Source organism: Sceloporus occidentalis, unplaced genomic scaffold, assembly GCF_023333645.1.
Source record: "Sceloporus occidentalis isolate IW3139 unplaced genomic scaffold, rSceOcc1.0.p SCAF_82, whole genome shotgun sequence".
NCBI lineage: Eukaryota > Metazoa > Chordata > Lepidosauria > Squamata > Phrynosomatidae > Sceloporus > Sceloporus occidentalis.
The window spans coordinates 4,074,929-4,092,402 of record NW_028317062.1 but is presented as its reverse complement, the minus strand read 5'-3'; the positions used below and the strand labels follow the sequence as shown (position 1 = coordinate 4,092,402).

Below are 17,474 nucleotides of genomic sequence, written 5' to 3'. Positions count from 1 at the left end.
CAAGTGGAGCCAGAGTTCTCTAGAGGGTCAGGAGACCGTCTAGCGAACTTTTTCGTCTTTATTATTTTTTTTCCCGGGTCGCCGCCATCTTGCTGATGGCGAAGATCACCGGCAGCTGCGGCTGTTTTAACGCTTTTAAAACGGGCGTCCGCCGCCATACATTGTATGGCGGATGTTGACGCCCCGGGGCATGGCCCCTGATTCCGATCATGGCGTTGCTGAATGCCTCGAGGTCAAGGCATTACAGCAACGCCATTTGGGTAAAAAAAATCGATCACGGATCGATTTTTTTTACCCGTTTTAACAAATGACGGTCCTGGCACGTCATTTGTCGTTAACGACATGTTTTTCCGTGACGTGCAATTGTCATCAAGGGGTTAAATCTGCATACCTGGAAATATCCCAGGGCAGGCTACCAGGAGCCCTCCTTCTAGGGATTGGAGTGTTTGTGTGGCTAGCCCTCTGTGGGGCAGAATTATTATTATTATTATATATTGTTTTAAATAGCGCCATCAAATTCCGTAGCGCTGTACAATGGGTAGACAGGACATAACAAGTAGCATGTAACATAAGAAATTAACTAAGAGACAACAGGTGAGGGGGGCCCTGCTTATTTATCTGCAGACTATAGTAAGAGGAGAAGTTAGTGGGGAGTGGACATGCTCCCATTCTCTTCATCGATTGTTAGCTTGTTTGAGAAGTAGTCCCATGTTTTTTTCTTCCTTGCCTCCGCAATCCCTACCCAACTTTTGTTATTATTTATTGATTTATATAGCTCCATCATATTCCGCAATGGGTACACATGACATGACAAACACACATAACAATTAAGACTTACAGAATTAAACATACAAAAAAATCTATCATATACAGCCAGGCCATAAGATACAACCGCATCTGTTCTGATACAGCAGATCGTGACAAACAGCTCCAGAAACTAAGGGGAGACTTTATGAACCAGGGCTACAATGCCAGGATAATTGACAACCAGATACAGAAAGCCACCAACATTCCCAGAAAAAAATTACTAAAGTACAAAGAACATCGTACTGGAACCCGTGTGTATCTGGTTGTCACTTACCACCCCCAAGTAGAAGCTCTATGCAAAATAGCTAGAGAACTTCAAGCAACACTACACACCGATGACAGACTCAGGGAAATGTTTCCACAGCCTCCCCTACTTTCCTTCAGGCAGCCCCCCAATCCTAAACAACTGATAACCAGGAGTGCCCTGAACAAGTCCACAAAAAATGGCACTTTCCCCTGCCTACAAGGAAGGTGTAAAACATGCGCACACATCCACACTGTGGACATGGTGCCTATACCAAATTCAAATACACACCATCAATGGTGCCTTCTCCTGCAAATCTTCTAATGTGGTTTACCTTATTATGTGTGCAAAGTGTCCAACAGCCCTCTATGTGGGTGAAACAGGGCAGCCATTGCATAAAAGGTTTCATTCACACAGATTCAACATCAACAACAAGAAAGCAGAGACACCAGTGGGAGAACATTTTTGCCAAAATGGACACAGTATCAGAGACATCAGACTGTGGCTGTATTAATGGGACTGTTAAAAAAGAGGGAGAGAAAAATATGGGAGGTTAAATTAATACTTAAATTTAACTCTTCACATGCTGGCCTCAACCGGGATAAGGAATTTGTATCTCATTATCACTTTGTAGATTAACAAACCAGACATGCACACAACCTGACCCCATTAGAGTTGTGAATACCTCCTGACACCTCGTTTTATGACTCCAATCCACCTCTGATTTTAACACTATTGACTGATCAAAGAACCTTGCCTTAGACGTTTTGCTGTTATCTGCTTCCCATTCTTAACCATGTTATTTGACTGATACTTAAAGAGAGGTTTTTCACATTATCGTATAACATGCCTGATGAAGGGACCTGAGAGTCTAATTGTTAAGCTAATGAAACAGATGTATTTAACAGATGTATTTAAATATATTGAAAGGTTGTTTTTTTCTTTATATTACATAAAGAAAAAAACAACCTTTCAATATATTTAAATACATCTGTATTTAACATTACGGCCACAAGGTTTCTGAATACAGCTGTAGACTCATTTTAGTCAAACCGCACTGGTAGTGTTAATTAGGCTTGCAGTTTGCGTAGCAATGCAGAAGACAAAACTCATATAACGTTTGCCGAAGACGAGTTGCAAATAATTCTAGCAGAGTTTTAGTAGGGACTCATAAAATGTACTACTCGTCATGGGGATGTGTGCTAATGTGTTTTACAGCCCTGTCTGGGATACAGATGTTATCTGACCTAACCTTGTCCTTTTTCAGTAATCTCTTTCCACCACTAGGATGCGCTAGTGTCATTCTAGCTGTGATCATGTGTCCTATGCTACAGGGAATTTGTCATAAGCAAAAATACTGATTTATGTAATTTTAACTAAACAAATGTGTTGAAGGCAGATTGAATTGAGCTAGGCAACAAAGCATTAAAGGTACCCTACCAGTATCATTTAAAATTTCACTTGCATGCATTTTGCGGTATATACAAAGCCAGGGGAGGGCTGGCAGCCTAAGGCCTGGGGGGCAAGTCTAGTCAAGTGGCCCATTGCGCCACCAAAGCGGCTGCGAGCGACATTGATAGCAGTCACTCAACTGGCGCCGGCGTGCACGCACCGCGCCGCCCAATAGCCGTGCCTCAGCTCTTTATCCCACCCCTTTTAAGACGTGGGACGAAGAGCTGAGGAATGGCCATTGGGCCTGACTGCCGCACGTTGCAGGGGCGTACCTAGAGTATTTGGCACCTGTGGCAGATCCTGTATGTGGCACCCCCCCCCCACACACACACTTTAAAACTGCCTATTTTCTATGGTTAGGCAAACATTGACAGGGGTACAGCAAAATTGTTATTATTATATACTGAGGCACACATTGACGGTGGTACAGCATAACTGTTATCATTATATACTTAGGGATTACGCTGTACCACCGTCAATGTGTGCCTATACATTGAGCCAGACACTGACAATACTGCAGTATAACCCCTATCACTATACACTAAGCCAAACATTGATGTGGTGTAGGCCTAACACTTCAGTGACTGGCTTAGTATATAGTAGGGATGCACCGAAATGAAAATTCTGGACCGAAACTGAAAATTCAGCATTCATTTGGCCAAAACCAAAAAAAACCGTTTAAAATACTTTAAACTTTTGTTAAAAGTAACACACCAAAATTAGACAAAAAAAAAATCAACAATATTAATATATATATATATATACATATATATATACATATAATTAACAGCAATCACAATCCTATCATGCCCAGGTTCTAGCATGTACTGGCTGACTTAGCATGATAGGCGTGTGATTGCTGTTTGCAACCATATATATCTATTAATACTGTTATTGAATTATTGGGACGGAAAAAAAAAAATTTGATAACAGCAATCACACTGCCTAGACAGCCTCCCTATGCCATGCTATCCCCCCACATTTCCATGCAATCTGAAACCCTCATTCACAAACATTCATCATAAACTACAGCATAACACCCATCACTCTCACACACTTACTAATATTTTCCTACCTTTCCTGTGGCACTGTCACTTTTCCTCCTCCTCTTCATTCTTCCTCTTCTGTGTCCCGTCCTTCCGGCGCAGAGAGCGCGGAAGACGGTGGGCGTTGCTTCAGTGTTGTGCACTGGGATTTGACATCAAGTCCCAACGCACAGCCACAGTTGCCGCTCGCATCATTTTTGGAGGCGTGCCGGCACCCCTCAGTGAGCTGCACTCCAGGCGGACTGCCCCCCACCAGGTACGCTACCGGCACGGTGGCCAGTCCCGGTGGCAGCCGCTTAGTTTTTAACTTTGCGTCTGCCATGAATGTTCGTCTGCCGGCCCCCCGGCCCAGCCCGCCCCTGTACAAAGCATTCACAGCCAAGGTCAAACTCTATCAACAGACTAATAATGACATATATTTGACTAAAACACAGTGTTGATCAGGTCTCCCTGGGCTTTCAGTGCTACATCATTCAAACTATTCAAACTTTTAATTAATGCCTTAATTAGAAGTTGATCTGCGTGGACCAGTGAGAAATGGTTTCAGGGTAGACAGAAATATGGTAACCACTTCATAGACATTAAAAATCTCCATGATTATTAATATAGATATCGGTGTCTGAATACGAGCTCTTTGCCTACATTTATAGTTGAGTACCCATTAAAGTTAATGATGACTATTTATTTAAACTTGTGAGCAATGTAAGTCCCAATTTACTGAGTTTTAGCTATGAAGGTTCGGAGCCTCCATTCCTCCAGCTCCTAGGTGTGCCATGTGCACTATACTCTCTTCCAGCCCTCTTAAATGCCTAGCGGGCCCACGTGCGTGGGCAGAAAGTGCTCTCATTGATTTTAAGCCAAAATTGGCATGAAAATGGTACGACTGAGAGGTAAGTACCTTCATATGCAATCCTCATTAGTTTGGATATATGGGACATGAGACTGTACCTTTAACAGACACATATAACACCCTTATGCAATACACAAGAATTTGCAAGAAAAATATAAATAAGGACCCATTACAAAACCGAAGTGCTATTTTGGGCTGCTAGCCCTTTAAATTGACACTCCTGCCACCATATGCACTTTAATGCACATAATAGCTGCAAGGTTCCTTTCAATTTTCGTGGAGTTCCCCTTGGAAAAGCATCAGGGGATACTTCATAAAACCCCATATGCGTTTGCCCCCCCCCCAGCTATTTTCTAAGACAAATCTTAGTGCACGTGATTATAATTAACTCCAGACCACTGTGCGCATGCATGGAAAGTGCTCCCATTGATTTCAAAGGGAGGGCTTTTCTGCCACTGCATCAGACCATGAAGGAGGACGGTGACTGCAGCTGTAGGGCTGCAGTTGCTACATGAGGTAAGTAGGGTTTTTTGTGGGGTTTTTTTTTGTCGTTGAAGGATGCTTATTAAAGTACTTACAGAATACATTAATATGCGTTCTTCTTTTAGAAAGGCTGTCAGGGGCAGTAAACTATCTCTTTAAAGTTCAGCATTTGACACTGAAGTTTGTCTGTAGCTGATTCTCTGAATCACAGGAAGAAGGGTGATGCACCATAAATCCCAGTTAATATATCAAGCCAAATACACCGTTTATAAAAAAGTGTTGTCACAGTAATTCAGGATGAAGATAATATACTCTCAGCTAAGATTCAATTTTATCTTTTTCTAATCTCCTGCTAGAAATGATGATTACAATGGCAGAACCATAATAGTTATATTAAATTTGCAGATAATACATTGCAGCTCAGATACATTTTTTGTCCTGTTTCATTATTAACAGTATGCTCCCCTTATTGATGGAATAAATAGATTTGAATAGAAGATTTTGTATAATGTATATTTTGTTCTTGGTGGACTATTTATGTATTCTGCCTTTTAGTTCATATAACATCTATCTCTTTATCTGTCTATCCGTTTGTGAATGTATAAATGCACATATAATCCGGCTTGATACTCATGATCTAAGCTTAGAGATTTATTAAGATTCATTGTAACAAAATAGACGGAATAAATTAAATGTGAAGGAAAGGCACACATTTACATTTGTTTCATTATATACTACAATGAAGATATTAAAAAAAAACACCAAAAAGTTAGGTACGTGTAGAGGAACACTAGGTTATTGGAGTATATGTCTAGATTTCCCTGAATGTTGTTGTTTTCACAGATCTCATCGGGGAGTCTTCTGCATCTTGGGGAAGAGTCAGAAAAACTAAAAGCCAGGAACAGAGAGTCTGTCTTGCTTCTGCTGCAGCTCGTAAGTAGCGTAGGGTTCACCCTAACCTTGATGATAGAAAGTGTTTTTAGTCTGCGCTGTCATCCTGCTCAAAGGCTCTCCAAGCAACTGCCTCTGCAGTAAGACACTACGGGAGCTTGTTTACCATCTTTTAGCCACTGAAGAAGAGATTACACTATGTGATACACATTCACAAGATAACATTCCCAAAAGAGAACACTGTATCTTTAGGGCAATACAACTAAATTAAGCAGATTTGCCGAGAATCAGAGGTTTCAGAGCACCAGTAGAATTATCTTGCAAGTTACAAGGAAATTACGCAAAACAAAATGTAATATGTGGTTTGGAATACTAACTACAGTGATGTATTGTTTTAAAATTCACCATATTCTTGACTACCGAAACACCTATGGATGAAAGAGCTAGTAAACTTTTAAAATAACTGACTTTTCTGTAAATGTATTATAGCTTAGTGATCTTCTCTGATTTACCTACTTGGGTTAGAGACGTTCCAATCCTGATGAATGAAACAAGATTGGAACAACTACATAAAATGGAAGTATTACCAGATAAGAACCATTCATTTGCTGAACCATTATTGCATATTAAAAACTGCTGAACAATTTAAAAGAGTTTTTAACAGAAAATATGGTTTTAATGTTCTAAAGTTGCAGTTAAAGCTTTTTCATGGACAGGTAAATGTTAATACTATAAATAAGTTCCTATTGCATAATATTTAATCTTGGAATAATACCCTGGATTCAGAGGATTCTGAAAAAGTAAAACGAGCAATATTTCTGCAATCAGACAGTAAATCAGGGTTTTTATTTTAAATTCAGTAGATTTTATTATTACAAATGTGTTTGCTGATTACAGAATTGCTCTTTTAGTGGCTGCAGATATACATAGTGCTTATAGTTAACTCAAAAATAGTGTCTGACATCTTCAAAGCCTTTAAAAATTATTTTGATTTAAAATGAATCTGTCAAGTAAAAAAAAGGGAAACAAATAATCAATAGAGCATGAACACTGTCACAAGTAGGTTGTGTAATTTTTTTAGCTGTTTGACATATTTGTAATATTATGTTTCAACTTACCCTCTACGGAACTCATCATTCTTGCTGGATTTGTGGAATGCAGCACACACAAAGACTTTGTGGTCCCTCATTTTCCTACCAGTTATAAAAAAAGAAATCACACTACATAGTAGACACGTGCATTCGGATTTATACGAATTGCAAATTTACAGAATTTTGGTAAATTCGGCAATTCACAAAAACAAAGCAAAAAGCTAAGAATTTTCATCGGGAATATGTGGGCTCAAATTCACTCACACTTTCTCACGCTCTCATTCACGCTCACTTTCACGCTCTCTAAATGTTTCCCTACCTTCTCTGCCGATCATTTCCGCCTTCCATTTTCTCTTCCGCATCTACACCATCCTCAATCTTTTTTCTTTGTCCGCATGTTCGTAACCCAGCGGAAACTTATGCAAAAATGGAACCAGTAATGTCCTCTCCCCAATACACATCAAGGCAACGTGTTGGCTGCTTCTGAAATAACATCTTCCCTGGGACAAGACATTCATAAAGCTTACGTACCTTAACTTATCCATAGCTAAATGAAGAAAACCTATTGGAATTTTAATGACCAAGAGGACCATCTCAACTCTACCGTTCCTTTACCCCCATAACTAAATAATTTTATACAGGACTATCAGAAATATTTAGATTGGGAAAGGATGAAGTGTAAGAATGGAGGGAATGTCCTAGATACAGAACTCTTTACTCTGTTCAGCTAAACGCTGCCTCCTGAGGCACCTGGATAGTGAAAATGTCACAATTCATTGCATACACTGGACAGAGATGTGCACAGACGTCTTGAAGTACATTTCAATTTTCTAGTGTTCCCCTCTCTTTTCTTTAAATGTGTGTGGATAGGATGAAGTGGACTCAACCAGCACATACCATATAGTCCACCCCCGTGGACCAAGACTAAAGACGGTTTCTTAACTCACTTCTAATGCTGATTATGTAAATAATTCAGACAAACTTAATTCTGCTAAATGATGAGTAATACAGATAATGACCAAAGCATGTATTATTTAAACCTGAGATACCACCTTCTGGCAGCCAGATTATCACTATGACAGCTATTGCATTAATGACACTGTGTTACGTTAACACTTTCTTTGCTAGCTAGCACATTGTATGTACATATTTAAATAAGAAGTGATTTATTTGTTATAAAAAAACACCATTTATTTATATACAATGGAAGCATCTACTTAACTTCTTGTCAAGATCTGAAGATCACAGATTATTGTTCAGGTGCTGAATGTTGGTTGGTTCAGAGAGCCCTTGGTAGGTCATGATGGTCAGGAAACTGATTAGAAACTGTTATATATATATATATATATATATATATATATATATATAAAGTATGTACATGCAATTTACAACAAAGCATGATTTATTTGCTGGTCCACAAAACACAAAATATCCCTAAAACAAAATGGTTACCTTTGCTGGTCTACACTGACCAGCCTAAACATCCACCAACTATATCTGGATCTGCCAAATAATTATACTTTTGACAAAGAATAAAAGCTTCCAACTTAAAAATGCTGTTTCACTTAGATAAAACATTGAGTTTTCTAATATGTTAATAATCCATAATCTGTCAATTATTTCATCTTAATCACATTAAAGCACAGAACTCTTAATTTTCAGTTTTAATTAATGCCAATGAGTTCTTGACTGCATCTGCTGTAACACCCCTTATATGAAGTCTTTCAGACATAAAACATCAGACTATGTAGTTGCATTGGCCATTGGTCTTCAAGGGACTTCGAGGTACCCTGGACACGTTTTTCTCACCTAAACCCTTTTATTTCCCTGTAACAGTTGGGTGAACATGAATAACAAGCCTGCTGTTCTCACTGATCACTATTTAATCAAATGGCACAGCCTCATTAAAACGTGCTTGCAGTGTATCTGACGTAATTTTGTAATCTGAATGTCCAAGCCCTAATAAAATTCTAAAATCAATGCACCATGGTTACCAGTATTGAAGTCTGATTACAGATCCTGAAATCAGATTACTCAGATATCAAACAAGGCATTCCTTTCTTATAAGGCTTCATTTATTGGGGTATAGCATTTAAGATAGCTATACCTCTTCTGTAATTTTTGTGGCACTGTTTTCCAAAAATGTGGCAGGTTCCCATTCTGCAAGTTAAGTGCAGTCTCCTAATAGATAAAGCTAAACGTCCTCTTTTATGGGGGGGGCAATATTGCAAACTCATGACAGGTAGAACATTTTCTTCTAAATATAACTAAATGTAAGTGATGGCTTGTCAGGGATTGTGGGAATTTTATTAAAATCTGCCAGTGCCTTTGCACAATTTGTATTTGTGGCCAGACTGAGTCATATTTTCCAATACATCTTCATCTTTTCATCTTGTTGAAAATCATCTCAAAGAGTCAAAGAACTTAAGTCTTGCCCGAGGGCTCTCTTGAAGTCACCTTGTGCAATCAATTTGGATTTTCCTTTTTTAACCACATCTATTTTGTTAGGAACCAATCAGAACTTTTTATTCTCCTTAGAATGGTTCCTCAGATTAAGTAGATTTTTTATAAATAAAAATCATGTTGGGCTTTGTTTGTGGATCTTAACGTCCTATTTTGCTCCAGCCCAGGGAGATGAGGAGATAAGTCATTTTTAAATGTTTATTTTCCTCCTGTTTCATTCTTTACTTTGTAAACTCTCGAATCAGACTATGTATTTGTTCCTTCTGTTTGTATCTATTTCCATGTGTATTCTGTTACTGTTGGTCTACCTTTCTCTTTAACTCTCGGTTTTTAAATATTCTCTCTCTGTTTGTGCTCTCCTCACCATCTATCCCCTTGCCCTATTGCATTAACACCTCCTCTTTTACCAGATTTATATTCGAGAGGTGTACCCAGATTTACAGGCAAAAGCAATTTAAATGCAAATACCTCAAGAGGGCTGAGGCTACTAATGAGAGTGGACAGCACTTACGCTGTAGCAGGGTATACATGTTAGGAGCTAATATGTTAGGGCCTGCAGCCATGCTTAGGAGGTTTGGAAGAGGCAGAAATGCCCTTAATCTTGCCTGCCAGGGTGTTTACAAATAGTGTGGGAAAAGAGGCCGCCAATATAGTCTGTTATTAAAGTCAGAGGCTGATACATAGTTTGCCAAATAGCTATTACAACACGAAGTGGATTAACAATTGCTGATCAGATACAACTTAATGGAAAATATTCACTTGGTTACTGCCTAAGGGGAAAGCAGTGCATTGCCCAGGATAAGTGCAATTTGTTTTGCCAGCAGCAGAAGAGCTTTTAACACAATTATACACAAATTCTACTAAGCTCAACGTTGATCTGGTGATCTAATGCTATGTGTTTTATGCATTTTAACCTTTGCTAGAATTTTATGCATTTAATACATGTATATTTGTCTTTCCATCAGTCATTGAGGCACAGATCTCTTTTATACACTGCTTTTACACACATCTGCCCAAAAACACATATACACTGCCCTTATACACACACACACTCACACCTATATACACACATTTACACTGCCCATATACACTGCCCTTACACATGCCGGTCCATATGCCACTGATAGACAGACACACAGAGCAAGATCACACTGCAGACCTGCATGCAGACTGACAGACTCTGAGGCCTGGCACAAGGAGGTACACTTGCATTCAAAAATATCAATCGGGGCATGGAGGAGGGTATGAAGGAGAACTGATTGAGTATATAGATGGAGGGTGATGGATTTGATGGAATATGCAGTGAAAGTGATTTTGGGGAGGAATATGATGATGGGAGATATGAATATGGTGGTTTGGGGGGTATGACTTGTGAATAATAATAATATAAATTATGATGTGTGATGATGGTCAGGTACCGCTCTACACTTACATATACATACATATACACACATCCATACAACACCTTATACATATACACACAAATGGCCATTTCAACACCATTTACTTGCACATACACACACACAGCCATTCCTTCATACACATGTTTACATGCACACGTACGCACCCTCTCTAAACACTATAAACGTATGCATATATACATATGCATAATTATTTAGATCTTTAGATCTAGGATATTTACTAAAAAATATGAGACATTTCTTTTTATCTGTAAGTTTCTCATTTGTTCTATACCTCTAATACAAAGTTTGTGACAGTGCACATCAAAGTCCCCTTGTCCCCTTGTTCATATCAGGTATGTAGTAAAATGTCTCTTCAAAACTTTTTTTTTCCTGTCTGTGTCCCTCAGCTAGTAAGCAATTGGATCAGTACTGCAAGACAAATACACCTAAAGGCTGGGTGCCAAAACTACAGTCTTCTTGGTTGGCACCATTGAAAACAGCATGTATCAAACCTTAAGGAATTCTCTCAAGTAGACTTCCATTCCATCCTGTGAGGTTACATCATGAATAATACATACTCAAATGGAGTGATAATAACATTTAGGTCATTCATCTACATATTTCCATTCAATACTACAGTATTATCCTGCCGTCAGAGGAATGGATTTGTCAATAACTTCCCCCCATGCTATAAAACCTGTTGTTCTTTGATATGTTGATCAGTGAGCCATAGAGCAAGTTGTGATGGTAATTGAGAGATACATTTGGCGATTATGTGATTTCTGAGTAAAGACTTATCAGGCCCCTTTATATCTATGCATATTTCAACCATTTATGTAATATAGAAAACCATCCCATTGGCAATATAATCAACAACTGGAATTTATTTTTATTTGTGTTACGTTATTATCCCTATTAATTAGATGACAGCCCCACCTGCTTGTCTTCTATAAACCATCTGCAGTGTTTGAAATGACTAGCTTGAGTTATTATTTTTAAAGGTATGGATATTTCAACAAAGCAAGCAAGCAAAAAACAGAAACTTATCCCTAGGTATAGCAAACCTTGAGCACTACAGATACCGTTATACTGAATGTAAATTGTGCCAATTGGATTAATGGGTTTTATAGTGTATAACAACTAGAGTTGCCTATTCCTGGTTAGAATGTAGGAAAAAACAAATGTGCTAACAATGAGTGATGAACATGCTTGGGAACTCTCCGGGTCATTAGCGGGCAGTCCTGGCCACATCCCGCAACGGGGGCTCCGGGTGGCCAGAACCCAGGTATGATGATGCATTACATAATGCAAATGATGGATCCTGTGCCTAAAACATACCCCTCAACATTAAGGTATCAAAATCTGTACTTTTGTATTCAAGGGTGTTGGGAGAGGTACGTGGTGTAATGCCAGCCCATTTTCAATACTGCCATTTCAGATTTGCATGCCTGCAATATCTTTGGTAATCCCCCTGCTGTGGCTGGTCTTGAAAGGTTTTCCCAAAGCTGGTGTATTGATTTTTTAAGATAGAAATAAATATTTGTTTTAGGAGAGGGTAACAATTCAGGTATATCTGTATTTCCTGATTCTGTAGAAGGCAACCTGCAGTCACCACATAAACAATATATTTCATAATTACTTGAAAATTTCTCATTATTTGAAATTAAATATTTGATTATTTTCCCATTATTTTACTGCATTTTTTTGCGTCATTGAAGAGCAGTTTAACATCTGAATTCAATGTCAGGCGCTCAGACGTTGGAGCTGATTTAGTGAAGCTTGAGTTGATACTTGAGACTTGAAAGGAATCTGAGTGACACATCTCAGTGCAACTTATAAGCATTGAATGGCATCTATTCACTGAGATCTTTAAATTGAATTTGATTGAGCTGGAATCTTGAATTAAACTGGGGTTGGAGAATTCTGGAATTTCACAGGTACAAAATGGCAAAAAGCAGCCTAGCTTTCTCTTAGTAACAGGCCTCCTCCACAACACGGAAAAAAAGAGCGATAACACACTTTAAAGAGACATAGTTTGCCTTGTCATTCAGGATTATCAGGGGAAGAATAGGAGAGTTCTGACGATGTCGCCCTGTAATAAAACAGCCCTGGATACATTTGGCAGACATGGTGGATGTATCTAGAATTGCAAGTAAAACATATATACTTTTCAGGTAGTGATCCAGAACCTTTAAATAAAAGCATGCCCGTTGGCCCAGGAATGAGCTGCATGAAGTTACTGAGAATTTAAGAATTTTAATTTAAATTGACCCTAAATTAACTTTACTAAACCTTTGGTTGGTCCTTTCCAAACAAGAATGTTTGTAAAGGAAGAAATCAAAAGTTTAATAATCACGGTAGGATTTCGTGTCTAGTCGTGAGAAGGTTAAAAAAAAAAAAAATAATTTTCAAAAATTAATCGGATATATGGAAATACTCTGACATTTTTCTGTGTATCCAAGATGCTGCTAGGAGACGGCAATAAAAACGTACTGTACAGACGATGGAGAAAAAATTGCACATTTCATAAAAAGCAAAGTATTATATACTATAATTAGGAAAGCAAATATAATAATTCACAGAACACTCACGCATCTCGGATCATTCAGTTCTTGAAAACTTAGGGTATATATTTAGCGAATAATTTTATTGCATTAAGGGCTAAAAACACTTTGTAGATTACAGAGGTCGCTATACCACACCTTTAAAGCACAGGACATTCAAGGACCAAACGTTCCAGAAGGTATATACACTAATTCTAATGACTGCATACACAGTATCAACTCAACTGGACTCTCCCTTTACAACATCAGTTGAAGCTCATAAATTTGTATCTTTATCCCGTGAAAGGGAAAATAAATATGACAGAGAAGGGTAAAATAATCAACCACAACAAATAATGGATTGAAAAGTGACCACTGCATACCCATGGCCAGTATTACTCCACTATCTTTACAAGAAGCATCTTTTAGTTACCAGAGTGGTGGACAATGATTTTCACCATTTACCACCCTATATATCATGTGAAGCCCTGCCTCCCCAGTACTCGGTCAGTTAGGGGAGAGAGAGGTGTTTGACCTTGGGTACTCCCAGCGAACTCCTTCCCACTGCCCACCAACTAAAGACTAACTGGGACGATCTCTGCCCCTGCGCTCAGCTAGTCCTTCTGAGTGTTCTACTATGGCACTCCAGCACCAAGGGTGAACAGAATCAGTCTTGCCCCACTTACCTGGGCTACTTAAAGATAAGAGGGTATGGAAAATGTATTTTCAATGCTTGCTATTTTGTTTCATTTAACGTAATAAGGGAGTGGGGATCTCCAGGTCCAGTTTATAATTAGACTGGTAGAGCCATAGGAACAGTGTACTAATTTACTTTACTTGGATTTCTTTGTACACTCAAATTAGAGAATATTTTCACAAAACAGACCTATTAATCCTGCAAGAATACTGAAAAGAAAACCAATTCAGTTCTTTGGCCAAGAACTGTCTGTAGGGATTATGCTTACAGCAAACATAATTTAAAATAATAATATATTATTCATGTTTTCATTTTTTTAAAAACAATATTAAAAAATAAAAATGGTTGTCATGGAGGCTTGGTACATTTTTTTCATTAGCGAATGTAAAAGACAAGGGTCCTGGGCAGCTTCTGTCCATTTTAATATTATCCCCTACCCCCTGGCACCTCTGCCGATTCTGGCACTGTGCCAACAATCCCCGAAAGCTCAAGACTTTTGCATGCTATGAGTGTATCACTCATAGGCATGGTGAGATTAGTGTTTAGAAAAATGTCCAACGGTACAGTTATATTTGTGAGGGAAGTAAATAAATTATGACAGTTGGGGGTAAAGTAATAATTCTTAAGATTTCATACTGTATATTATTACACCATGTCTGCCAAGCCATAACTCTTTACTTGCATGTCACACACCATTACAAGTTGAGAATGTTTACTCATGTTCATTAAATATAACTAAATTAAATATTTTTTATTAGAGTGGCTAGATTTGTTGATGAAAGTCAATTAGACTGTTAATTCCATGAGGATTTTTTTCTTCTGTGACAGAGGTAATGAAGTTTGTGTCTCTCTGTGAGATGTTCTACTTTATCACAGTGGGGATGAAAATGACCCGAGCTGTCTGAATCAATAAACATGTTTACCAAACTGTGCTTCATTTGTCTATCTGCATAGACCTGTAATAATTCCTATTACTTAACTGAGGAATAAATGTGGTCTGTAGGGAAATATAGCGAGTTCTCATCAACTCACAGCATGACTATCAAGGCATTGTCACCCGTACCAAAGGTACAAAGGTAAATTGTAAACAGAGCATACACTAAAATGTTTTAAGGAATGTCAAGATATCAGTATACCTGAGAAATTCCACTAGGCAGATGGAGTCCTCCCTCCCTTGGTCCACGTAGGACTTTAGGAGGAGGCAGGTTTAGGAAAATTGAGAGTGAGACTAGGTTGAGGTTGACCAGGCAAGTTGTCAGATATTTTATGAGGAAAAACATGTATTCTATATATTCTGTATTTTACATGAGCACAAAATGGAGTTAGAGCCATTTTAGTTTACTTAATCATATAGTGATTATTTCTTTCTGTCTTTGTTCCCTCTATAATTGAGAACAAAGAAGTATTCATGTATATAGATGTTTCAGTATATATGATCCAATTAACGTTATCTCCCATGAGAAAGTTAAGGAGTAGACACTACAGATCCTTAGGAATGTAAATTGGAATGGGGGATACGTCGTAAGACCACCAAAACCTAATTTACTACCTAGGAGGCAACGTCTGGAGATATGGGTGACTACAAAGACCTGATTTACTATCTAGGAGGTAACATCTAAAGATAAGGTGACCATGGATGAATTCCAAACACATATGTAATGGTATTAAGTTATTTCTTAGACCAGAGCGTCTCTCGCAGGTAAATTAAGAAATTACAACTGTGTAAATATGAGTAGAAGTCCTAATTATAATGGGTAAAACCCACCGTTATGATTGGATAATTCTAATCAAGACATGGAGGCTATGATAATAAGGCTGTTTCTGGGAAATAGTATATTGCATTATTGTATATGACGGCTTGTGAGACTGCAGCTTATAACCCGTGATAATAACAATAATGAAAAGGTATTTTTACCTGAAGATGAAGTTTGATATTATTTGCATCTATTAGGAACTTCACTAATACTCTTAGACACAATTAAATTATTTTTAATTTGTCATATTAGTTAAACTAATATAAGAGAAATAGTGATCTTTTTATTACCGCCATGATTATTATTTTGGTTGCTGAGTGGACTGGAAATTAATTGTGTGTTAGACTCATAAAGTAGTAATTCACACTGATAACTTTCGATTATATACTGTATTTGGAACTGATGTAATTTGACATGTTTTAAGAATTTTCTGTTTTATATCATGCACTGTGTGACTCATATAGATATTTTATAAATTGTGTTTACAATAAATAATATTTTTGATTGATTATCTTTGTGATAATATATATCTAATTTGAATTATAATTTTCGGCGATCTGAAAGAATTTAGGATCGGAGATAAAATATAGGGTATCTCCTTAAATTAATATTGTGGATGTGGTCCTACAATATCTGGTAGCGTCGTTATTTTGCGTGTGTGATAAAATATTTGTTTTGCCTATTTTGTCTCATTACTATCCCTAACAAAGTTCAGGAGAGACTGGGATCAGGCAGAGGTAGACTCTTCTCACCCACACAGAGATCATATCCTGTCTCAGAGGTCTGGTAATCAGCTCTGAATCCAGGAGTGAGCAAAATAGAGAGCTTTAAATGTATTATTGTCTTTTTAAAATATTGTATTATGCCCTATTGTAACATTGCTACAGAATCTTCTGGAGCTATATACTTAAATGCAACATTAAATTCAATAGGCATTACATATAAGATGTGCAGGAGTAGCCATGGAATAAGTTGGATGGGCTCATGGTATCCATTGGCAGCCTGATAGCTTTCTAATTATAAACTATTAATCAATTAATTGGCTACCACAAATATTTAACTATAGTGGCTTACTTATGGTTCCAACCCAATGGTTAATCTTGTTTTGGAATTTAAATTGAGTGTGTTTTCATAATAACATCACTGCTGAATAAAAAATCTTAAAAGGTAAAGATCATAACAGAGACCCACCAAATATCGCTATTGTAATCATAACCACAATGTTCATTAATCCTATTTAAGCTTTAAGTTGACCATACATTATCTAAGTAATTTTTTGTGTGACATTTTTGCAGATTGTGGAAGAGTCTTCGTTTCTCACTATAGATATGCTTGAATCCTGCTTCCCTTATGTACTACTGCGAAACGCGTACCACGAAGTCCACCGTACACGTGGAATCATGACAACAGCCTGATTCCAACTCCCAGTGCTTTTCCTGTTACAGAGGTACTGTAATTCTCATTAGAGGACTGGGCATTTTGCTTTTCTGTGTTATATTGTAAAATATCATATACTCGCAATGACAGAAAAAAATATGTAAACCCAGTGGAACAGTGGCCATGGAGCTTTAGCCAACACGGCCCATCCACACAGATGTTTCAGTTCGGGTCAATGCGACCGTTTCTGCCTTGAGGCAATATTTTACATTCTCTGCAGCACACAAATGGGTGTTTTTGTTTTTCAGAACTCTCCAAAACCAAGACAGACTTGACAGAATTCACATTGAACAATATAGAATAACGTTATGAT

General features: G+C 37.9%; 1 protein-coding gene across 1 annotated transcript in view; it reads left to right on the top strand.

Annotated features, from left to right (window-relative positions):
- Positions 1 to 17,139, top strand: part of LOC149285283 (nck-associated protein 1-like) — an 84,791-nt gene extending 67,652 nt beyond the window's left edge. The window contains exons 30-31 of the mRNA XM_089495551.1: positions 5,726 to 5,815; positions 17,020 to 17,139. Of these exons, the coding sequence (XP_089351677.1) occupies positions 5,726 to 5,815; positions 17,020 to 17,139 (210 nt within the window). The remainder of the gene's footprint in view (positions 1 to 5,725; positions 5,816 to 17,019) is intronic.
- Positions 17,140 to 17,474: the final 335 nt, after the last annotated feature.